The sequence below is a fragment of the Typopeltis vanoorti genome, chromosome 7, assembly GCF_054136105.1.
Source record: "Typopeltis vanoorti isolate ZY-2024b chromosome 7, IOZ_Tvanoo_1.0, whole genome shotgun sequence".
In the NCBI taxonomy this organism is placed as follows: Eukaryota; Metazoa; Arthropoda; class Arachnida; order Uropygi; family Thelyphonidae; genus Typopeltis; species Typopeltis vanoorti.
Genome location: NC_143555.1, coordinates 58225326 through 58242175, shown reverse-complemented (window position 1 = coordinate 58242175; position 16850 = coordinate 58225326). Strand labels below are relative to the sequence as shown.

At 33.0% G+C, this 16850-nt stretch overlaps 1 protein-coding gene across 2 annotated transcripts in view; it reads left to right on the top strand.

The window, feature by feature from the left end:
• Positions 1-1143: 1143 nt before the first annotated feature.
• LOC150104701 (uncharacterized) overlaps positions 1144-16850 on the top strand; it is a 51651-nt gene continuing 35944 nt past the window's right edge. Inside the window, exons 1-3 of one of the 2 annotated variants that reach the window (XM_090395886.1) lie at positions 1144-1372; positions 11330-11447; positions 15749-15831. In XM_090395886.1, coding sequence (XP_090252012.1) covers positions 1313-1372; positions 11330-11447; positions 15749-15831 — 261 coding nt within the window. In that variant the 5' untranslated portion in view covers positions 1144-1312. Of the gene's footprint in view, positions 1373-11317; positions 11448-15748; positions 15832-16850 lie in introns of both variants that reach the window. The other variant, XM_090395887.1, reaches the window with a different exon arrangement.

Genomic DNA, 16850 nt, shown 5'->3' with positions numbered 1-16850 from the left:
AATGTTTAGGGGATCGATGATTTTCTAATTTATACAGCAACAACAGAGAAATAAAACTTTTTTAAGGAAAGAACTTGTTTCAAAATTTGGTAAAATATTACTGCCATGGCCAATACTTTACTTTCGTATTAGTCATTAGCAGTGATAGTATTGTATTAAAATGGTAAAGATATAATAAAATGTAATTTTACGATATTCCATCCTGGAATGCAGTCAATCTTACTGACTGACTATTTATTAGATCTTTTCTCGGAACGTTAATTAAATATTCAGTAATCTAACACTGTGGCAATGCCGCACACAATAAAAATAGACCTCAGTTTTAATCTTATTTCTCGCTCATGTGTTCACAGTAACCAAACAGCGTCATGATTAAATTCTGTATTGTACATACCAGTGGGGCACTCAGGATTTAATCTTGGAGGGGGCCGAGCGCTCAGGATTTAACCTTAGGGGGGGGGGGTTGAGTAGACGATTTGCGAACACACACTATGCATCGCATATGACCTGTGACTGAGCATCTGCAGTGATCGCTAATTCATAAGTAGTATAGAAATAGAAGACACGACACAACATAAATTTTAAAAAAAATGAATTTTAATTAGGAAAAGATTTTTCGGAAAATTTTCTAGTGTTTTTTCCTTTTCTTTGGGGCTGCCCGGGCCCTTTGGGTGCGCCACTGGTACATACATCTAATTGTTTGTATTGCCAGTGTACATACATAGAAACTATTGGCTTGCCGTTTTTATTTAATCAATTAGCTCTTCAATTCTATCATCGTAAGTTGAGAACAGTTTAGTCAAAGCAATGGAAGTGTACTTCCCTATACTATGTGCACTCACTGGTTTATCGTCACGTGTGACACTGAAAGACGTCACTGATGACATCATATATTCCGCATGTTTTGAGTTCAGTCGAGCGTCCCGATTTCCAGATTTAAAAATCTGACTATCCTTCTTTAACCTCTTAATAAACAACTAATGATAACTCGATATGTATATATATTTTTTCGTTTGAGGTTTAAGAACTGAATTCTAATTCAAGCCAAATAAAAAGTGTCTGTTTTGACAGTCTATGTGTGTTTGCAGACACACACACACAGATCGCGTCAGAGATATTGTCATACATATCTCTTATCAGAGTGCAAGCTGCAGTCACTTTGAATCTATTGTGGATTTATCTTATCCGAATTTCACTGGAAATCTAAGTCTACTTTATTCGTTCAGTGCGAATGAGGAGGCTAAACTGCATTAGTTTCCTTTTGAACTGTCAAATAGGCATTTCATGAAGTGCTACGGATTCTCCAGAACTCATGGGTTGTTGTGGATATGATTTGTATACTTCAGCTATCATCGCTGGACTTCTTACACTAGTGAGTTGATTTTACTTTTAGTAGTAAATAGTTATAATCGAGACTAATATAAATTTACTATGAAACATGTAATGTGCTTTGCTTTTCAGCACTGTAAAACTTCTGATTCTTCTGCTTATTATTAATACGTGACACATCCATCTGCTTACTGTATTATATGACATACTGATACTTACAGGCGTAGACTTCTGTGGCTAATTGTTTCAAAAGATATATTTCGGCGATTACACCACATTTTTTTATTCAGTTATTCAGTTATATAAAACACTGAAATATAAAATTATATAAAAGTTATATAAAACACGAAACTTGTCGGGAAATATAAAACACTGAAATAATAGTTCCCAACAAGTTTCGTGTTTTATATAACTTTTATATAATTTTATATTTCAGTGTTTTATATAACTGAATAACTGAATAAAAAAATGTGGTGTAATCGCCGAAATATATCTTTTGAATACTGATACTTGGAGATTGGCGGAATTTTAACAGATAAGTAAGAGTCATATCTATATCTGGAAACAAACATATAATAATAATAATAATAATAATAATAATAATAATAAACACAGTTAAAATATGATGAAGGAAATGCAAGTACTCAAAACTGCTTTACCTGAAAAGTACACTAACAAAACTGCATGATTAAATTGTCCCTTTGTAAAGAAACAGAACTTCAGACTTCTACATCCCACTTCTAAATGTCATAATGAAAATAATAATAATAATAATAAAAAGAATGTGCCGCAATGACAAAAAGAGGGGAAGGAAAATAATTTTATATAAGCGCCTTTAAATTTTGCTAAATAAATGTATTTACACTTTCATAACTTCAGTAATTATATAATAAACATAAATACGCACGTAATAATAATAATGTTCCACATCATTTTGAAATCTTCAATAAATTAGTAATATGGATATTCCGTTCATTTTCTGAGGGATTTTTAAGATTTAGAAAACGATTGAAGGCACCTCGATATTCTTGGTCTTCCTTTTCTTGCTCCATCCATTGGTCTCCACTCTGTTGTTTTTCTAGTCCATCTACCTTGTTCCTAAAATCCAATAACTTCCTAAAGAACTTGACATCTCTAGAGGCATAACCACGGTTTTAGCACGGAATAATAATAATAATAATAAAACACTAATACATAGTAATTTTAGATAAGCATGGTAATTTAAAAGCGATCCGTAACTTATAAAATAAAACTCGAACATGTTGGGAAATCGATTCCATATCGTATCATCAACTTGGTTATTAAAATTTTTTTTAAAAAAAAAGCAGCTTCATTAACAGCAGCTGTTTTCCTAATTTATCTTCAAAAAATTAAACCGAATAAATTGCTTTGGTTGTACGATTGCCTCTTATGCAGCAGCTTTCTCGAGTGGTTCAATGCAATGCCGGAGCAACGTAAAAAAAACTATGGATCCGTATTTTTTTAAGTATTTATAATTACAATTTTTGTTTGTTACATTTCAAAGCAACATAGTACATACTAAAATCTGGCAATTTTAGTAATTACCATTCTGGCTAATAATAATAATAAAAAAACGCGATCATTTTATATCATGTCTGTCTGGTACGATTCTTTCTGAGAATATATGTTCTGATAACTATTATGTATTTCTACTTAGAAACATTGTAATCTTAGTTATGCCTACTACTGTACACATATTGTACCTACTGTACATATTGTATTGCATACCGATGTATGCAATACAATATGTTGTATGCCATTATATTCAATTCAATATAATATATTTATGACAAATTTTATACAATTTACGCAATATAACACGGGACTTCATTGTATAAATCAGACCATACGGCAATGGAAAATAAGCTGGTGGAAATGATAAAAATAATTAAAAATAGATTAGTAAAGGAAAAATAAAGGTATTTACGAATGAAAGAATAAACAAATATCAACTTTTTTGAGGTGGAAGAATATAAACTCGTGACAGGTGTACCGATTTTGTTGAATCATAGCTGATAATCAGCTGGTGTCTATTTGCTGAGAATGATCGGTTTTTATTTCCGACACTGAGTTTGTTTCACATGATGATATCATTTTTTTTTTTTTAATATTTCTCCAGTTGTCTCCAAAAAACATAAAACTAGCTTCGAATACATTTCTTCAATAATCTATAGTCTTAATGCCTTTACCACCTTACACGGTCTTATGTTTCATTACGGATAATTGAAATAATAATAATAATAATGACAAAATTATAATAATAATACTCTGCTAATAATAATTTTTATTATTAGCAGAGTATTACAGAGTGGATGTGAATAAAGATTTGTCAGCAGACAATTCTGCTTACTCTAACATATACTTTAAACAGCCTATGCTGTTTAAAGTATATGTTAGTGATACTGGGGATGGTTTTGGATGTGGATATTTAATATATTCTATTTAAAGCAATTTATTCGAGTTATTGTACAAATATTTGTAGCGCTTATAAAAATCATTAAATATTAAATAATGCGTGTTGAATTTTGCCATTAATCCTTAATTTTTCTTATTACTATTTTGTAATTTAAAACGTAATATTCTTTTCAACATCTAGAGCAAAAAAAAAAAAAAAAATCAGTCACAGTGACGCCGAACTTCCTTGATACATACTCAAAAATAAATAAAAAACGCCAGAGCTCTTTTTTTTTTTTTTTTTTTTTTAATGTTGGCTCTGGATTATGTCAACTTGCTCCTTCAAATCACATTTATGTTTGTCATAATATGTTTTGGAATTAATCCGTGCAAACGTGAATTCATTCCTATGAGTGACAAAGAGATTTATTAATTAAACTTACAGTTGTTTCAAGTGAATTTTTGGTTGGTTCAACCACAGTATTGTATAGTAGTATACGATAGGTTTACTAACTCTCGAGGATTGGATTCGCATTGCGTATGTGTGAGAAAAATCAATTAATCAGTGTAATGGTTTCTTTTGTAATTATCTGTAACGTGACCTCTGCAAAAATCAGAGTTTTTAGTTTCCTCGTTCATATCACATATGTCTGAAATTCATTTCATCTTTAGATAATCTACTGGGCAAAGGGAGAAGGTAGCTCTTTGAATCTAGAAAATTTGCAGTCTGATAACTATTCTCTTACTGTTATTCATAATAACATTTCGGTTTATCATATTTATCAAAATTCTCGTGTTTCGTTAAAAAGTTAATGCCAACTTTTTATTTACTGAATTAATACTGAATACTGAATATGACGCATTTTTATGAGTCAGCTACTCGTACGTGGCTATAGTTTTTCTCTTTCCTGCTACTTAATGCGAATATACAATTCTTTAAAACTTTTTCATGATATTCGCCACTGTTTCTTAGAAATCAAAATTGTCTTAACTCAGAAGATAAACTGAAAATTTGTCTTTTATTTCCTATATTTGTTAATGAAGCACAGTCTGTATCTGAAAATGAGGAGGTTTATTGCCGTTATAACTATTGGGTTAAATTTTATATGATAAATGTTCAAGTAAAAGTAAATAATATTTTTATTTATTTCAGTTTAGACTATTTGATATTGAGTGTAGCTGTGATGTCTACCATGTCATACGTAAAGTGATCCAAGTACTGCGAAGGTTACTGCAATTCAGGAGTTATTTTATTGACAACATTGTGAGTTATCCGGTCTCGGCTAGAAGGTTTTTTTTTCTCATGTCCAACATTGTATTAGAACACATGCGATTAATGAACATAATGCACTGGATTTCAGAGGGGAATTTTACATTTCAACAATTAAAAGAATATCAGCCAAGACCTCTTAAACTGCAACAAATCTCCTCCCTTTTCAGTATTTGACTTAGCTTACATATTATATGTTTTTAATGCGATATCAATTTATTAGTTTTATGAAATAAAAATTTATTTTATCGTCTTTTTTACCGATTGCTTCGGTGTGATAAAACTATCAGGGGACCTTAAACAGCTATATATATTCTAAATCTGTCCAAAAATGACTGAACGATGCGACCAGTAGAAGTGTCTGCCGGAGGAAAGCACCCTCTCCCCCCAATACCTCTTTATTTTAGTCCGACCGAGTTGAATTTCTCAGGGGAGTTCTAAGCCACATAAAAACCTCTATTATAAATTTGGTAGGCACAGTTGTACATGTGTAGCTATGTGCCTGTAGATATGTTTGTTGAAATAAGTCTTTCCGACTGCAATCCCTTTCATTTTTAGTCTCTCTCTCTCTCTCTCTCTCTCTCTCTAAGAGAGAGAGAGAGAGAGAGGGGTCAGAACGAAAACTGTTGAGCGATACCCCCCCCCTATAGAAGCGGGGTAAAACTACCTATCTCATGTTTCAGAAACCTTTCAAAGAAACATTGGAAACAAACTACCTTTGAAATTTGGTCGAAATCGGTTGAACCGTCCGACCTACAGAGGTATATGTCCTTGATATCTCCACTCTTTTATCCATTTGAGCCTAAATTCTTAGAGGAGTATAAATAACGGTAAGAAATGACCATACTCCTGTTTGTTAGCCCAATGGACAGCAGGCTGTGGATTTGAATCCTGCAGGCATGGATGTTTTATGGAGTGTCATTAGGTGAGAGAGGAATTTCATCGCACATTGTGAAATCACCAGATTGCTTATTGGAGGAGGCCTGAAGTGGGCTCAGAAACGTTTGACCTCTAGAGGAGGAAACTGGATCATCTAATCCTTAGACTGTCCAAGGCACTAATAGTAATGTTACTATAGGCTAACATTTCGTGGACTGCATTCTTATACTTTAAAAAAAATCGCATTTGGTCGAAATCGGCTGAACGATGCAAAACTGTAGAAGTTATCTGAAGGGGAAGATTACACTTTTTTTTGACAATTTGTTTGCTATTTTCAAAGCGACATAACGCTTCATCAAGTAGGACACAGCTTGCTACATAATGTAGCAAACTGTGTCCTGTTGAATATCTCTACGACTAAAATTGACGAATCGATAACATTGAACTTAGAACCGAGTTACAGTAGGGTAGTAGTAGTAGTAGTTTAGTTCTAATGATTCTACAGATAGTCTCGTATATCAGTTTGTGTCGATTATGCCCTTGGCCAGGATAGACCTGTAGATATTGTTATAATTAACTTTGTAGATAGGATTATCACCCCCTCCTCCTCCAATCACGAGAGTAATGAGATTTATATGAAGTTTCTTGGCAGTGAGTGACAGGTCGTTGAATTGAAACGTGGGACCTTAAGCCAAATTCAAATAAAGATAAAACTGAAGTTAATTTTCTGATCACTGCGCGACATAAGTGATTTCATTTCAGAAGCCTGTATAAAGGCTCCTTGCGATCTAGATGGGATTCGAACTCACGTATTTCCAGCAAAAAGCGAAAATGTTACATCAATTTATCGACTAGGTTATATTATTACTCTTACCATTAATAATTTAGAATTAACAAAGGCAACTAAGGTCATGGAAACAGCAATACATCTGAGAATTGCGTGTATTCCCCAACGGGTTGCTTTGTACTACCGAACCCACCTCCGTCTGAGAGACGAGATAATTGAAAAGGACTTAAAATGTCCCTTGCTTTCATGGCGGGATTTGAAACATTCTTTGACTAATCAGGATGTCGAGTATAAATGCGGTAAATCCAAGCGTATGTAAGAAAAATATGTATTTTAAATTTTTTTGAAAGGAGAGGTATTTGTAAATAACACTGAAAACATCTTCCCGAATTTTATTTTGCTGATCAAATTTGTAAGTTTAAGGCAGGTTTTTGCTACTAACACTGGCAAGTTATGGCGTTTTTATATTTGTCTGTAAGCTTGATTAAGACCCTCCCTCCATAGCTTGGTCGATTTCGACGATGCCCCTTAATTGGAAAGACCTTGGGTTCGAATCCCGTCTAGGACGCGAAGAACCTGTATTAGGTTTTTTTTTTTTTTTTTTTTAAACTGAAGATGAACTAGCCAGTCCCGTGCTTAGATATGAGGTATAAGGTATAATGTGGATAAGGTATCTACGCATTCTAGAATAACCTGGAATTGTTAAGAAGAAAGAAGGTCGAAGAAGGAAGAACCATCATTAGTGCCTGTTAGAACCACTGATGATGCTGATGATTATTATTATTATGCTTTGATAGCCACTTTTAACGAAAAAAATCTTTTTGATATTGATTTTTAGACATTTTTGCTACTGAATTTATTCTTGGTTGAATGCAGCCTTGAATACTATGAATACTATAATGCCGGAGAAGAGTATATGAAATCGGTAGAAAGGTAATTTAATTATGTGTGCACAGGAGGAAGGTTTAAACAGTGAAATGTTACTTCTGAAATATTACTAACAATTTATTTGTATTATCGCTGTATTAATGTGCCATTCATAAGTAGAATATCGATGCATGCTCTGATTTACATCGACCAAACTGTGGGAGTATATTCAATGGAAAAATGCGATTTAAAGAAAACGAGAGGAAAGTACCTTGTGTATTAGGAACGGTATGCATGTATGGGTTGCAATATTTTTAGGTATATTTCAGATCCATAAACATTTTAATAATTTTTAAAACTGTGCACCACCCACAAACATGGTCACAAGATAAATTGTTCTTAGTGTCTGGTATACTCTATAAAGTCTACCTAAATATTTAACTGATTTAAGTGGTCCTGGATTTCTTTTGTTTCGCATTGCTTAAAAATGTGTGGTTTATAAGAGAAATACGTTCAAAAACATTGGACTACGATTGTGTTTACTGGCTCCATCAGTAGCAATGTTTTCAATATCTGCTTACTAAAAAGATATCTGACACTTTTTACATAGTAATCTGTTAATAATCACTTCGAAATTCGTGATTTAAAGCACCACTTAGTGTTAATCTAACAGATAAGCTTAGGTGTTGACGGTTATTCATGACTTATTTTTCATCGCTGATTTTCAACTCAGCATCATCAGAGCACAACACATTTGTACACACGACAGTGAGTGAGTCTAACACGCTCACTATTGCGTGTACAAGTGTGTTGTGCTCTGATGATGCTAAGTTGAAAATCAGCGAAATATAAGCGCAGCTAATAAAACATCTATTTCATAAAATTGTGTGGTGTTGTTAATACCATGAAAAATAAGTCATGAATGCACCACGAAGTGATTATGAACAAGCTGTACCATTCTGTAGCTTCCAGTAATATCAGGATATCTGTGGTATCATTTGAAATTCTTCTAATGATGGACTACAAAAGTTCATTAAAAGACAACGCAGCTGTTAAATACGGGTGGGATATGCATTAAAAATGGGATATTAAAATAATTTCCCCGAATTTCTCTTGGAATTAGATTTCGTGTATGATGTTCCAAAAGTTATACCATAATATTCAACGAACTTCGATGTGAGTTCATGACAACAACAGAAAGCTCATCAAAAGGAACGGTGCAGACTAAAAGTTTCAACGAAGAAACACTTGAAAAAAAAAAAAACTCAAATTAACTTCGAAACCGAAAGAAAATATTACACTGACATGTCTCTCTGATAGGAATTTATTAATACGGTTTGTAGATATCACTGCCAGATTTAAGGTCAGGCGGTTACCTGGAGAATAGTGCTTTATCCTATCATAATACATGCCAGAGTTGAAAAGTATTACCCGCGGATAATAAACGTAATTTATTATCCGCGTAAAAACGTAAAACGTAAAAACGTAAAAGAATCTAGGCTAACCATACGAGGTTCTTCTCGCCTAGTGGCTAGAAGAGTGTCGCTTGGAGATGCTTTTCCCCCAGGTGAAAAGCATCTTGGAAATGCTTTTCTCCTTAGGAAAATATCGGTTCATTCAGAGCATTGGTGATAGGATAAAATCATGACTTTCCTAGGATTCAAATGTTGAGCATGTTCAGTGGGAATGCTATTTATGTACTAGATACTGCTAAAATAAACTCAAGCGATACAATTTATGATGAAACGGAAGTAAGAGCTAATTTTATAAACATTGCATTCTTGATAGAGTGCCAGCATATCAAAAGATTAACTAACGGATTCTAATATCAAAAATACTCTCCTAAGCCATGGTTTCAATTCAGTTGTAGAGGCATAGATGTTTTATGCCTTTAGATGTCCTTAGATGAGTCGTTATCTAACCCTTAATGCTCACCCATGGTTCTAGTGTACAGGGTGCTAGGTTTTGCAACATTTCGTAGGTTAGGGATTCGCATAAAAAACATTAAGTACTCACCAGGTAATCTTGCATTTATACAATTTAGTTATATTCTTTCAACAACAAATTACGAATTAGTGTTCTGCATGAAGGCGGTTCCAGTTATGTATTCATATAAAATATAGATAACCTTTAGCTTTCTGTAGCCTCAGAGCACCAGTTTTACAATGTTTGTCGATTGGTAGAGACTACTAATGGCTCACAAAAAAGTTAAACAAGTTTGAGCGCGGTTAGTAGTTAGGAGGGGAAAGATCAATCGTTCGATGCTGTTGGCACACTCTCCCTCGATGAGTCTTTGGACTCCCTGGAGGTGTCAAGTAATAATAATAAACTCTGGTCTAGAACTCCTTATAAACAATAAGGTATGGTTTTCCGAAGTGGAATCTAAGCTTTAATTTTCTTAAAAATAGGTATTGCTTTCTTTAAATTTTCTACCCTTATCCATGAGTATGCTGTATAAGTGGTTACAAAAATCAAATAAAATGGTGAAATTGATCAAAATGGCAGTGACAGAATCGTCATTTCAGCGCGCTGATATTTCGGTAACGAAAATACATCCTTCTTAAAATGGAGGTTGCAATGGACAAAAGGTAGCTACAATCGCAACGTCGGGCGATGATTAACTGCTTATAAATAATTAGGTCTGCGTGTCTAACAGGCTTATTCCGTCTTCCCCCCCCCCCTCCCCCAAAAAAGGCCAACTGTGGCGGGAGGAAAATGTAATAATTTTTATCAACCACTCCAGAACCTAAAAGTGAAAGCTATTTCTGTTCTATAAGAAACTAGAACCTAAAACCATTTAATGCAGCCAATGAGCAGGCTTTTATAAATGCTTATAAGGAAATACACTGAAATTCTCTGAAGCTGAATACTCGATTGTCGATATTTCCATCATTTTCGCGAAAATTACCGACGTAAGTTATGTTTATTGTACGGTATGGCGCAAAAAATAAAATAAAATAAATAATAACAGTACTGAACTTTGAAACCCATAATATAACATAAGCCGTTCTAGTTATTCGTTTTTTTTTTGTTTTTTTTTCCCGCCATACTGTATTAAAAGAGCTGTATCGAAAGGGTACTCTTGTAAAAATTCAACCGATCCATCAAACGTTATAGCAGTGCAGTTTATTGAAATATCGAACTTTTTTTTTTTCTCTTTTTCATTTACTTTAAATATAAAATATCGTTTGGTCTAATTTTAACGCAATGAATCGTCTGGTCGAATCGAAACGATTCGATATACAGTACTATATTATTGAGATCCGAATGCCACATTTGATTAAATTCCATCCAGAAAGTAAACAATTATTACTACCAGCTCCAGTCCTTATGCTAATTTTTGTTAATAAAAATGTTATCCGACTGAAATCAAAACTGAACCACGAGAAACATCCTAAATAACAAATTAATTGAATTTATTAAAACCTGAGTGAAGATGTTGCTATGTATACTTTCGAAACGTTTTGATAAGTTTGCAGTCGCAAATGGTCTAATTCGAATGAAAAGTGAGGCGGTTCGAATAAAGTTCTGTTTTGTAAGGATTCTAAATACCGAATTTCAATAAAAAATCTGTCCAACCAGCTGCTAGGATTAACACGCGATTATAGATAGACATTTTTTTTTTTTTTAAATTTTAATATGGATATACAGGAATGTTCTTCGTTCCTATTACAAATTGCATGCTGGATTAATATTCTTAAATACTTAATTATATATGTATATACATTTTAACTGAATTGTGATTACATAATATACCAATAAACTATTAGGTCTATTTTTAGGTAATATGCCTGCTGGAATCCTTCTGGACTGTTCCTCTGGTGATAGGTTTAAAGGAAAAGAAATCGGTGTATTTCTTGAAAGACATGTTGGATATAGAAGTTATTAAAGACCATGACAGTAGGTCAAACTTTAGTGTTTAAAATTAAAGTAATAGATATTTATAAGCACCCGTTTAAAAAAAAAAAAAAGAATTACTCTCGTATTTTAGTCCTTTATGAAATTTCTTCAATTCTCATTTATAATAATTTAAATCTGAGATCCGATAACTACTTATTGATAGTATTATGAATGAAGAAAATTTCCATGCGATAATTGTAGCGTTTCGAACTGTCAAGTCATCCACGATATATATACTTAAACTTTCAAGGAGAAAAACTCCTCCCAAAAAAAGAAACGAAGAAAGGAATGGCATATTTATTTCATTACGGTAGGGGGGGGGGGAGAAGCTTCTTCCTTTTATTATTTCAGTTAAGATCCATCAACAAATCGAAATAGGGCAACTCCACGCAGAGAATAGAGCTATCTTTTGATGCAGTGAAATGAGAAGGATGGTGAGTCTAGTTTTCACACGAGGGATTAGGAAATAGAAACTGAACGAAAAAATATTACATTTTTATTGAACAGATTTTTTTCTTTAGCTGGTTTCAGTGTTTAGCAATAACTTGAGTTTCTTTTCACGAATACGGAACCGTTTAAAGATTAGATAGCTGACCGGGAAATTATCTCCTAACAATGTTCTGTGGCTATTGCTTCAAAGTCCAATATAATGTTCCCAATACGTGCGGAACCGTGAACGTTAGGAGATCGAGAAGCGATCATGAATCATTTTAAATAACGATCCTTGAGTTTTGGGTTACTCATCCCCTCACTAATCAGAAATGCTCTTATTTCAATATTTTTCAATGAACATTTAAATACGAAACATCCAATAAGTTATTTTTCTAGTTTTATATATCGGTTATTCCTTCGCGATTATTAAGTTTCTTATGCGAGTACAACAATACCTTGCATAATGCGGTTTCGCTATAATACAATAAAAGTTATAATAAGTTTTAGCCATTTCAACATTTTTTTAACAGTAGTACGGTAATATAATACATTACCAGCATTCCGATTCTACTAAAACAGTACAGTAGTGATTAAGCATACTACAGTAACAGCTGTATCGATGCACGATTTAGTATTATTTCAGCTTCGGTGCAGGAAAGTTGTGGTCACTCAACACTTTTTTTTTAATTATTAAATACGAGTACTCAATTATACGCAATTATAAGCTCCTACAAAAGAATTCTCATTAAATGAGCTTTCGACTTTTATCTGAAAAATAGACGATGTTTCTTATTGAAGCCAATCCTAACATTGAACGAAACATTAAAGTTCGGCAGGCATTCAGAATGCTGTTCGATATTACTAAGATATGCATGTGAAGAAAATGAAGAAAAAAAAAAAAACGCTAAAAGCGTATTGTTTAAATGATTTTTTCCCGAATAAAAACTCATGTTCAATTATCAACGTAAAGATATTTTATCATTTTTTTTTCATTAAGTATATTTTATCTGTATAGTTTATTTTATCTATATTATATTTTATCTGTATTAAGATAGGGACAGTGCTGGATTCACAAAAAAGAACTGCATAAATGATATGTAATAAATGTTTTGCATTATTAGATTTGTTATGTTTTTCCGCCTTCATATTTCGCAAAATAAAACAAATATTACAAATAAAGCTAGAACAGGAAGTGTATTAGCTTCCTTGTACTAAGAAACGTTACATTTGTTTATCTTTCTCAAATCCACCGCACCTGAAGACCATCAATAACCTGCTTATTTCAAAACGGCTTACGAAAGCCGTTTAAATTTTAAAAAAAAATTAAAAATTAAAAAAGAGACAGAGTAAAAATGCTTCGGGCGGCAAAAAAACAAACCTGGAGCCGTCTCTGCTTGCAAAAGCTCCATGTTTGATTTGTACAGCAGGCCGGATTATCTAATCCTTAGGTTTCTAATTACGGCCAAAGCAACTAGAGCTATGAGACAGCATATTATGTTCAGCATCCTATTTCTTAATTGAATGTGTTCTCCGGCCGGTGTCAGTATTTTGCAGGAAGACAAACTTTTAGTTTCCGGGTGAAAAACTCTTTTTATCCTATGAGACCGGCTAACTCGTCTTTGGAAGAAAAGGCCTAATGATAGTCCCTTACGTCCCAGACGCGATTCGAACAAGATTGACCCAGAAAATAGCGTTCCACTCTCCAACCAACAGAATGGGAGTTCGAATGCAATACCACCATTGGCATAGGTGTTCGTGAATGTTTTAGGTGGAAGATGAATTCCTCGTCCCAGGTGGCAGATGATAGTGGTAGTTAGGTGGCCACCACCTCCCTGTTCATTGAAAGTCTGCAGTAGCTTGCATTAAAAAGAGGGGGAAAAAAGTGTGAATATAGGAAAGGTACAGAAAACATCAATTAGGTGAAACACCTAAATCGAATCAATAAAAATATTTCAGCTTTTAAGGTGAAATTTTAGTGAAGATAGCGAATTAGATATGGTAACAGATAACGGAACAAGTAAAAACTAGTATGGTGTGGAGCAGCTGAATAAATTTATCTGAAATAAGAGAGAAATTAGCCAAAATACTAAAATAGCTTTACAAGTGAGCGTTCAAATAATTTTCAATTTATGGATGTGGTAGTTGGTTGGGTCAGAGTTGATCAAAGATTAAATCCCCCAGATATGAGAGATTAATCTCAGATTCCAGATATCTCAGAAAAATTAGTGATGAACAGATTGCATCAAATGGCGAAATGATATGAAACGTAAAGTTATTAGGAGGGAATGTGACAATATTAGCACTCAAGAATGTGTGGGCAGAGCTAATCTAAGATGATATGGTCAAGTAATCATAATGGGAGGGAAATGATTTCCATGCTAAGGACATGGAAACTTGAAAAATAACAGATGAATTTGGAGGAAAATTATCAATGAAAAGCTAATAAATAACGTAACCGTAACTATATAGTACTATTAGTATCTCTTGTACACTGTCCTTGAAGATTTCGATTTTTGATGAGTAATGATGACTGTTCGACAATTCAGTAAGTAGCAAATCTTAAACACACTAGTCTATATTTTGAATATAACTACACTCTCCCATTACTTACATTATATGATACAAAAAGTGTTTTACCTTGCAAAATCCAGTATTTACAAATGTATTACCATAAAATATTAAAGAAAAACATATATCTTCAAAACACGATACGTCCACATTCAGATGTGGTATATGAACCACAGCAGTTAGTGAAGAAACTGAGCTGACCAAAACGAGACTTCGGAACAATAATTCTGCACATTCCACAATAACACTACTTTTTAGCAATAAATACATGGTAGTAACAGATTGCTAACTGTTACCAGCATATCACTTAACTTTGTGTTATTTACCTTTCTGTATAACAGATCAGTGGATCTAATATATAAAAGGATTGTTGGATGGGATATAATTATCATTTGTTAAATATCAGTAGTGTTAGACACTAATCTGTGTTAATAATTTCTAGATCATCCAGTGCATAACGATTCTTGTGAGTTCGGTTAGAGTTATTACCAAGTAATCTCTGCTTGCGCCAACCGTTTTCCTCTGTTAAATATATATAAAAATTTCCTGACTTTTACAATTTTACTAAATTAAAGCAATGAATTATATATGTAATAGTGTATATCACGGATGAAAGAGATAAAACTTAAAAAATATTCTTACAGCAATCTTACAGTTCTGAGATGAGAATGTAAAGTAGATCCTTGATGTTATCAATCTTTTTTGATGTATGGAATCTTTTCTTCATTTCTGATCACTGTCTTCTCTCCGTGTGTCTGTTTTTTTTCGCCTTTTCGTTCTATAGGATATTCATTGTTTTTATTTCTTATACCGAATATTTTTTATTTTATTAAATTATTAATTTTATAGAACAGTATACAATACAAAATAATTATTGCCAAAAGAAAATGTGAAAAGTGAAGATTGACCCATATGATAAATATGTACATAACTGAGAGTGTTCGTTTTCTTTTCAAAATATTTCCTATAAAGGTTGTTGTAATCTTACAGTGCTTATCAAATAAATGTACGCAAAGGATGATATATATATATATATATATATATAAAGCTAATAGTAGATAATTTATATCTCCACTACATGAGGAGCGATCGTGAGTTACTTGATCATCGTCCACGATGACCTTTCCTAAGAAAAAGTGATTCCCACTTTCCCCTTTTTAGTCAAAGAAGGTTTTGGCAACTCTAGTTAAAATATTTAGAATGCATGCATAAATTACCCAATTTTAAATTTATTTACTCAAAGTTCATTAATATTTTGTACAACTGTTAACTAAATAATATATTTTCTGTTTTGCTTTAAGATATTCATGCTGCTGCGTACTCCATTCTTGTACTTGATATAATATGGTTCATATCAGCAATGATCATGTTGAAGGGAAACAAGGTATGAATAGTTTTCTTTTCCCATTTATTCTCTATCACTCATTGTTCTCCTTTTTTTTTTTTTTTGTTTAGAAAAGAATAGCATAGTTAAGTCAAAAGTTAAATTAATTATATAAAAAAAATATGACTTTGTTTAAATTTTCTCAAGAATTATAAATTGGTTGAAGAAATTTTACCGTGTTACGTTTCGACAATCAGTACCTAGATAGTAAAAAAAAAAAAAACAACTAGCAATCTTGTAAAAATCTAGTACTCTCTTAATTCAGCATACTGTGACTGCATAATTTGCATATGGTATCTTTATTTTTCTGTGAATTCACTCATGAAAGATTCTTAGACTAGTTATAGTACGCTAGTTTTAGATCATCCTGATTATCATCATATAATATAATAATAATGTTATTACATAATCCAGAAACCTTTCTCTAGAAACCAAATATGGAACTTTTCAAGCTACTTGAGATTTACAATAAGCAAGTAGTTACCTCACACCTCGAAATTAATTTCTCCCACTTAAAATCATTCACAAACATTCATGCCCATGGTGGAATACGAACCAATAGCCTAATAGAGAACGAATACGTTAAACACTCACCCAACCAGGCTGGAGGAATCCATCTCGATGACAGACGACCATTTATGACTCTGCTCCACGCTGGTTGCAGATTTAATGACTAAGGATGATCCAACTAAATATTAACCTGTAGAATTCAGATCTTTCGAAGAGCCTCACCATGTTTTGGTAATGCAAACGAACTAGGTTATAAGTGATTCGCTTCAATCTATTTATCTGGAAATAGTGTTACTTAATTTTATACTACAAATAGCACTATATTACTTTTATATAGCAATCATCCATCACTACCGCGCGCGCACTTGTTTGTATGTGTGTGTGCGTGCGTGCGTGTGTGCGTGCTGACCAAGGATTCCATATACAAATGGTCAAGACACTTATTTTTTTCTTAAAATATACGAAAACGCAATGATAGCAGCAATGAGTGAAAGTTAGACTACTTATTT